Source organism: Astatotilapia calliptera, chromosome 11 (assembly GCF_900246225.1).
Source record: "Astatotilapia calliptera chromosome 11, fAstCal1.2, whole genome shotgun sequence".
NCBI classification, from domain to species: Eukaryota; Metazoa; Chordata; class Actinopteri; order Cichliformes; family Cichlidae; genus Astatotilapia; species Astatotilapia calliptera.
In genome coordinates, this window is record NC_039312.1 from 10,548,089 (window position 1) to 10,556,905 (window position 8,817).

The window sequence follows — 8,817 nt, forward strand, 5'->3', positions numbered from 1 at the left end:
ATCTTGGGAAAATCTTTATCTTTGTTTTTGTTTTTTTAAATTTAGACCAAATGACTGCGATTGATTCCTTTCTGGCTCTGCTGTGTAGTAGTAGTAAACACGGTTACTTCTAATTGTAAAAGATTCCTGGTTTGAGCACGGAAGGAGACGCAAACTCACAAGCTAGCTAGTGTACTCCTCATGCCGGTGCCAAGCCTGTACAAATGGGAGGGTTTCATTAGGAAGGGCATCCGGCGTAAAATCTGTGCCAAATTAAACATCCACCGTGGCAATCTCCTGGGAAATAAGGGAGCAGCCGAAAGTACCCCACTGAGTTTTTGTTTGTTTGTTTTTTTCTCCCCCCTTTAAGTTTAATTTCTGGTTTACAAGAAATGTTGATGACTAATATTTCTCTTGTTTAATTATTTAAGTTTGGTGCGAGGGTGTTTGTGAGATGTTGAAGATGTTTTCGGCCAAGCTTGTGAAATTAGCTTGACTTTCTCTTCCCGTCTCCTCTCAGAGCGCTGTCTAGAAGACCATGAGCTGGTGGTTCAGGTCCAGGCCTCCATGAACAGCGACGGTAGATTCCTCTTCAGGAAGAACTATGCCAAATATGAATTCTTCAGAAACCCCCTGGTAATTATTTTTCCTGACACACTTCTTTACTTGCCACGTCACTCGTGACGGCATCTTGTTGAAATACAGAGCCTGTAAAAACAGCAAATTTGAGCCAACTTAACCTTGCAGATTATTTCATAATTACAGCAGACTGCAATAATGAAAGTAGTCACCTGTGCTTCTGTCACAAAATCTGACACTATAATTATCGTCACAGTATCTGTAATTCTGCCTCTCTCTCTCTCTCTCCACACCTCCTTCTTTGAACAGACGTTTTTCCCAGAGCACATGGTCGCGTGGTGCCAGGAAACTAATCATGCAATTCTACCATCTCAGCTCCTTCAGGTACGTACAGCTCACACACGCTGCAGTCTCGCTGCTCTTCTTAACACGCAAACAGTTTCGTTTTCAGAGTCAGCACCTGCTACATACATACTGTACAATCAAGCTGGCATACCTCACCTCTGACCCTTAGACAGTGTGTCTCGTCAGAGCCTGCAGTAATAACTAGTGTTGATCCCCTGTTGACACGACTGTCTCGGCGCACACCACAGGTCCGGCTCTTGTGATGGATGGAATTAAGCCATCAGAAATAGAACGCAGAGTTTCGGATCTACCCTTGTGCGGTTGGGAATTTTTATTTATTTATTTATTTTTATTTTATTTTTTTTATTGATTGAAATACAAGCAAAACACAGCTGAATTGAATTTTTTTAACAGTGTCTTTTAAAATGTACAGACAGCGGAATGAATGATGGGGCAAAAAATAAAATATCTTCTAAAACATTTACCTTTTTAATGTTGTGGGAGGTTTGGGGTGGGGGCAGGTTGTGGACTGGAGGATTATGATGGTAATTCGGTGAGCCGCTTTTGTGAAGGAGGCTGGTCGGATATATTAAGATGCTTTTTTTTGTCAAAGCTGTAGTAGCAACCAAAATGAAAAAACTTGATAGGTTTGCTGAAGTTTTTTAGTGGACTTTCTCTAATGTAGTTACAAATATGTGCTGTCGTTTTAATTTGCAGTGGGTGTGTCCAGTGGCTTCTGCTTAGTGGACAAAATTGTGCCTGTCAGTATCATCATATTCAGAGCTTCAGATCCAACTCGCAGCTGTACATGTTAGGAAATTATTCATGTTTTTATCACAGATGCTGTAAATGGCTGTCAGAAAAGCTGGCTGTCGATACATGTTAGATGTTGAATGATCCTTTCTCCAGACTTCTCACCCTTTAGGAAATCTGTAAGGACTTAGACAGGTTGGGCCGAGGCAGGTTTATATTCGTGGGATTTCCTGTGTATAAATCTCCAAATATCTTTATGTTCATACATCCATCTTCTGAGTGTCTCTGCAATAGGATTTAAACAATTTGTGTAGTTCCATAGTGGAAAATTTTCAAATGGTGACCTTTTGGTTAGAATGACTCGGGCCTCGAGCCATGTGTTCTGTTTTGGGGTTCTAGGTAATTACACTCAGTTTGTTTTTATTAGCCAAGTTGGGATCTGCACCTACCTGTTGTATGTTTTCTCAGTACTGTTTCCACATGTGTGTCATGTGTACTTTTTGGCTTCTCACTAATACTCCCAATATACTCTTTACAAATATCAAAAAAGAGAAAATGTCTGGTAGGAGATTTTTTATTTATTTATTTATTTTTTGAAATATCTTAATGGGATTGGCTGGCGTTCTCCTGCATCATGTAATGGAGCTGTCAGAGTTAAAATCACAAGTGGAATCCATCACTTCAAGGTAGCCACTCACAGAAAGCTTTTAAGTCCGGCTGATCATATAGAAGTTATGCGCACTTATCCTCTGCATAGAGGAGTTAATAACTGGATCGGAATGAGGTGAGCTGGAGTTGTCAGGAATTTCCAGAGCCGGAATTCTTCCAAACACAAGATCTTTGCACTCAATTAGAGTCCTGTGTAAACCAAGGCGCTCTCTAATCCTGAGCTCCTCCAGGTGTTTGCAATATTTGGCATTATGCAAGATGCATGTGAGTAAGTTACTGAAGCGAACGGCCTCCAAGGGACAGCTCTTTGTATTAACGTTCCGTGTGACTGTGCAGAGTTTGGATAATGTTCATGCACGAAGCCTAATGTCAAATTGTTTCCAAAACACTGGGAAACACATGCTTTAAATATTCAAAAGTACTGTGGAACAGTTTGCCTTTACCCGCAAGCCACAGATTCCAGATCAGCTTCAGTAACTTGACTTGCAGTTCACGGTGAAATGCTTTCCTAAAACATGGAAACCACAAACACCCAATTCTTCAAACACCTATAAGACAAGTTAGGCTTCCCTGTAGAAATGCACGATTTTCATTTTAAAGCCACAAAACACAACAGGACACAGTTTTAATGGAGTTTTTCTTTTGAGTTTAACAGACATATCTTTTCCAAGCAGTATTAGTAAATTATGCATATACTGTTCTCTTATTTTTTGTAATTAAATGTACAAATGTCACTATCAGGATTGTGACAGCCTTTGAGTTTTCACACATTGTCACAATGAGCCTCCTGTCTTTGATACCCCTACAGATGGTGCCAGCTTTCTGCCTGTGGTAGTGACAGGGGGTTCAAAGGCTTCAGATGTAATCTGGCTCCTTTTTACAAAAGAAATGACAGAGGGAATAAATTGTTATTTATTTGCATTTTCCTGCTCCCTGTTTTAGAACTTCCTAGCCACCAACAGCTGTCCAGAAATCCAGGGGCATCTGTACATGAAGGACGTGGGAAGGAAATCATGGAAGAAGGTTTACATGTTTCTGCGGCGCTCAGGGCTCTACTGTTCTACAAAAGGAACCTCAAAGGTAACGGCGGCTCGCTCCATTCATCTCAGACGCGAAATACAGTCCACCTTAAATGTAATCTCCTTGAAAGAAACTCCGTATTATTGACGGCCGAGTTGCACACGCCTCTGTCTGTTCGTGTGCCTCCGGGCTGTCTCCTCTCTGATATTTTGATTTATTAATTTCTGTCTCCAGGAGCCCAGACATCTACAGTTACTAGCAGACCTTGAGGACAGCAACATCTTCACTGTCATCACAGGCAAGAAGCAGCACGGCGCACCCACAGACTACGGCTTCTGCATCAAGGTGAGACGCAAGTGAGATGAAACAGATTTTATCTAATTATGAAATAGTGGAATGATGAAATATTATGAGCTGAGTATGATTCATATCCTGTGCCGTTTCTTGTCTCAGTGGAACTGGTTTATCAGCGCAGCAATTTTTTTTTTTTTTTTTCCCTCCCTGTGATTTATGAGTTATAAACTCAGATGAACTGTCTTTGGTTTTGTTGTTCATATCATCTTTCTCTCTCCAATTAATAATAATGGTGATAGAAGTGGTGTCAAAAATAAGAGTTTGATGCAGTGAGCGTAGTCTCTGTTCTGATTGTGTAAATTGTTCATTGGCAGCCTAATAAAAGCAGAGGGGATATGAAGGAGCTGAGAATGCTGTGTGCAGAGGACGAACAGAGCAGAAGCTGTTGGATGACTGCTTTTCGAATCTTTAAGGTAATTCTGCACTGCCTACATCACAGTACAGCCAACATGACTTCTAGCATACTTTTAATTCTTTGTAATGCAAGTAATTTGATGGCCTTTATTCACTACTCTGTTCCTTTTCCTTTGCAGTATGGGATCGTATTGTACCAGAATTACAAGATTCCTCAACAAAGGAAAACTTTACTTTCACACTTTTCAGCTCCTGTGGTAAGTTTACTGGAGTGATTATGCATGTAAGGATATAGTCTGACTTAGTTTAGGTAAATGATCTGCCTTCGTATGTAGTCTGTCTGCACTCTTGTATTTTGACTGTCATGTGTCTTTGTCTCCCTCTAGAGGAGCGTATCAGAGAACTCCCTCGTGGCAATGGATTTCTCAGGGAGGATAGGCAGAGTGATTGACAACCCGGTCGAAGCTCAGAGTGCTGCCATGGAGGAGGGGCACGCGTGGCGGGTGAGAGATGCTCGGCTTTTTGTTACCTGTTAGGTTTTTTGTTTTTGTTTTTTAATGATCCTTGCAGTTCTGTTTATGTTTGCTCCGATGATTATAGAGAGTTAGTTGGAAAAATTCATTTAACTTATAAATGTACAAGGTGACTTTTAAGTACTTGATTTAGGCTGTCGGAAATTCCATTTTCTGTCCAATTGTAAAGGAGACAATGATCAGGTTCCACAGTCTTAAAATTAGACCATGCGTTCACCACATTTGATCTGATCTTTCCTTAGCCTGTTTACTGTTTTAGTGATTGTTTTTCACTTAAAGTTATCAGAATTATGTTAAGAAGCTACAAATTGCTGCTGTTTACTGTCGCTCAAACAGACCATGAACTAAACCACATTGTTTTGTCTCTGTGTGGCATCTTTCTCAGAAGAGGACTCAACGAATGAACATACTGGGGTCCCACAGTCCATTACACCACTCCTCACTAAGCTCAGGTAAATGCAAAACAGGAAAAAAAACTTGCAACTGCTCCCTAACTTTGCATATTCTTTCTGTGTATATAATGTTATTTTATAAAAATGTACTTTAAAAAAAAATGTTATTCTCTGCAGTCATCCACATAGCTCAGCTCTGGTTCCATGGCAGGATAACCAGAGAAGAGTCCCACCGCATTATCCACCAGCAGGGACAAGTAGATGGGTAAGTAAGCTGGCAAAGCTTTTTTCTTTATATATTTTTACACTTATTTATTTATATATCGGTGTGTCTATATAGATATATAATCTGTAACACTAAGTGAAGGCTTTTACAACATTTTGTCTCCTTTTTTGTCGCACAGGTTGTTTCTGCTGAGAGTCAGTCAGAGTAATCCCAAGGCGTTTGTGCTCACATTGTGCCATCACCAGAAAATCAAGCATTTCCAGATCCTACCGGTAAGACTCTCGCTTACTTGTTACATGTCTCGTGCGTGTTTGTATATTGTTGCACCTGATGGCTTTACTTTACTGCATTTAAGTGCTTGCCAAATCTATTAGACCACAATTAAAGTAAGTAAACACAAGAGTTTTAGAACTCTGTCAAAAATTAATCAAGTATAATTCCTGTTCAGGTATGTAAGTAATGAACTCATTTTTTCCCCTTAAGATGCCAAATTAAATGTTTGTTATTGTTTTCAACTTTTTTTTAAAATACAATATTAAATTTGGACCATTACATTAACCATTACAGAAAGAAAAATATTATTTGATAATTACAAGCAGTTGTTGTTGTTGTTGTTGTTGTTGTTGTTTAGGGCAGCTGTGGCATAAAACTCACACTGGGTGTTGGTCTAATACGTTTGTTAAATACTGCATCTTCCATGGTAGCTTAGTCTGTTAACCCTGTAATGCCAAGTGTACCATAGTTATGAGTGTTTGTGATCTTTAAACCACCAGTGTTTTTATATTTTATATTTTTATTTATTTTTTTATTTGTATGTATGGTATGTAGCCGCTGCACGGCGTCAACGTCATTTTAACGATATTAACGCTGACAGCACTAATATAAAAAACTAAATTGCACAGAAATTCCAAATGTGGCAAAATCAAAACACATATATGCAAATTGATATTTAATTTTTAAATTTGTCATAAGGTTCAGTAATCACTCCACTTGATGATCCAGGCTTTTCAGGGTTAAAGCATTATTTCATAAGCTATGTTAAAAAATGCACCGATCAGACATTTCAAATTATTTTGTTGATCCATAAGAGGAAAGTCTGATGTTGTCTTTTCCACCTCTTCCCTCCCTCTGCCGTTCGCTCTCGCCTGTGCCGCCAGTGTGAAGAGGATGGCCAAGGCTTCTTCAGCCTTGATGACGGCGCCACCAAGTTCACCGACCTGATTCAGCTGGTGGAGTTCTACCAGCTCAACAGAGGAGTGCTGCCTTGCAAACTCAAACACCCGTGCACCGTCGTGGCCTTATGACACCTTCGGATCACATGACCCCGCCCCCCAACACTTGACCTGACTCTGCCTAAAATGAAAAGAATCTCCCCGTTGATCGTTTCTTTTTGTTTTTATCTTTGTAAGAAGCTGGTGAATTGACTGACGTTGTTGTTGTTACACTTGTTTTTATATTGTTGTGAGCTTGCTGGAGACTGCTGATATTTTTTTTTTTTTTGGGTGGGGGGGGATTTCGTTTCATCTGCATGGAGGTTCGAGGAGTCTGATGCACAACTTCACTCCAGAGGCTCGCAGTTTTAAGAGAAGATGAAAGAAATGAACACTGCCATTTGTGTCGATGCTGTTGCAGAATCTTCCACATTATTCTTACCAATAGTCACCAGAAAAGCGTGGACCCTCGAGGTTTTACCACGCAGCTCAAATGTGAGCACCGTTCCCCTTCAACTGGACAATCAGCAGGAGAATTGAAGCTTTCATGCGGACTACTCTGCTCTTTAAGGACAAACGAGTCTCGCTCATTTTTATCAAATGTCCTCAGAATGAATTAAGAGTTTGTCTCTTAGTTTTGTACTCGTGGAAGTGGGCATGGCATTGGATGCCGCATGATCTCTCAAGTGGCGCATTACTTAACTGTGAGGTGGTGCCATCGCCCTCTAGTGTCATAAGAATGCATGGACATTTTGAGGCACCAGGGTTTCTATTTTTTAATCCCATTGAGTTTTGCAAAAATTAAAGGTTATTGAAACAAAGCTTTTGGTATAAGTACAAAATCTTTTCCCACACACAGCTTCAGTTATTATCATTACTAAAGACAAAATCCACCTTTTTGCATCCTGGATTTTAAAAGCTCTTGATTTTCACATAAGCTTTTTATCTATTCTACCTGCAATTCAGTTTTCCAAGACATTCTTAAAGCAACTTCCACAAAAACAAACTAGAAGAGTGAATTTTGGTCAAATTAAATTGAGGCTCAGTTGGGGAAAAAAAAATACTATTGCAGCTGTATGCAGGACGGTATCAGTGCTTCATTTCTCTTTGCCACAGCACAGGGAAGGATAACCACTAGCATTTCCTCTAGAGGTAACTACCAACACATCAAAGGAAATGTGGTTCGTTTTAAAAAAATAAATAAAACACAAAATTCCCCCCAGAGATGCAGACGATCCTGTGGGGAGCCTCCGTCCCACAGTGACGCTCCTTTGCTCCATAAATGACCTCATAACTGCTGTAAAACAAACATGTGGCAATGAAAACAGTTTGGCGTGCTCTGACATTAATGGCAGACTCTGTGCATTACTTCTCACATAATGTTGCCTTTTTTTTTTTTTTTTCTTTCTTTCTACCTGGAACTACTTGTACCAAGACACAGTCACACATACATTTACAGCCCACCTTTTTACAACCAGGAAAGACCTTTCACAAAAGTACACCATCAGAACATCCAACAGTGATACCTGTATCGCCGCCTTCTCGTTTTTCCTATCCCGGCCTTGTTACTCTTTCTTCAGCCTGCTCTTCGATAAAGTGAACATACTCTGTAAGCAGAGAGGGAAAACTGGAAATATTACTAAATATGTGTGTTTGAGTGACAACAATAGGAGCATCAGACTGAGAACAGCTCATACAGTTGGTCTGGAAGCAGTTGTGACTACCTTTTGTCCCACACAAAACAATTTGAATAATACAAATAAATTTTTTTTTGGCTGAAAACTTGTCTGCGATGGAGCTCCTAGAATCACCTGTTTCAGTTTGGAGTCTCCATATAGATCAGCTTTCTCGTTGGATAGACTCGTACACTCCCACTATAGATGACGCACAACTGGCATCTCAAAGTTACACTGGACGTAAATGTTGGAGGCTCTCGCTTTCCTCCACTTAAGTAGGTTCAGAATCAACAATCTCTGCGGAGTGTTTATTTTTTTCTACCATTTTTACATCAACAGCCATCTATTATTTGCCAGCAGGTTGTCTTAAGGTATTTTAGAAGTGAGATGCAGAATAGCAGCGCTATGTTGACACTCCGTGTGTTCACCATTATTTATGTAAGATGCAATGGCTTTTTTTTGTTTTTATTGTTGCAGCAAAATGTTTATTTATTTACCTGGATGTGACTGATTACTTGAAATTTTTAGATATTTTTCTCAGCGCTGTTCAGTACTTTGTTTTTGTTTTTTGTCATTACTTTAAATTCATTGTTCAGGGTGATTAATAGAATTGTAATGACATGACCTATATTGACTTTTTAGTTTTGATTATTCAGCAATGATTTGTTATCATCAGTCTTGTTATGAAGTCATGTTTAAAGCACACTGGCCTCCGTAGTGTTAACA

At 39.7% G+C, this 8,817-nt stretch overlaps 1 protein-coding gene across 4 annotated transcripts in view; it reads left to right on the plus strand.

Annotated features, from left to right (window-relative positions):
* The window catches only part of grb10b (growth factor receptor-bound protein 10b), a 64,440-nt gene extending 57,204 nt beyond the window's left edge, over nt 1-7,236 (plus strand). For 3 of the 4 annotated variants that reach the window (XM_026185943.1, XM_026185944.1, XM_026185946.1), the window contains 11 exons: nt 500-615; nt 868-942; nt 3,268-3,405; nt 3,580-3,690; nt 4,014-4,112; nt 4,233-4,310; nt 4,440-4,556; nt 4,972-5,038; nt 5,156-5,243; nt 5,383-5,476; nt 6,362-7,236. In XM_026185943.1, coding sequence (XP_026041728.1) covers nt 500-615; nt 868-942; nt 3,268-3,405; nt 3,580-3,690; nt 4,014-4,112; nt 4,233-4,310; nt 4,440-4,556; nt 4,972-5,038; nt 5,156-5,243; nt 5,383-5,476; nt 6,362-6,508 — 1,130 coding nt within the window. In that variant the 3' untranslated portion in view covers nt 6,509-7,236. The remainder of the gene's footprint in view (nt 1-499; nt 616-867; nt 943-3,267; nt 3,406-3,579; nt 3,691-4,013; nt 4,113-4,232; nt 4,311-4,439; nt 4,557-4,971; nt 5,039-5,155; nt 5,244-5,382; nt 5,477-6,361) is intronic. The other variant, XM_026185945.1, reaches the window with a different exon arrangement.
* Nucleotides 7,237-8,817: the final 1,581 nt, after the last annotated feature.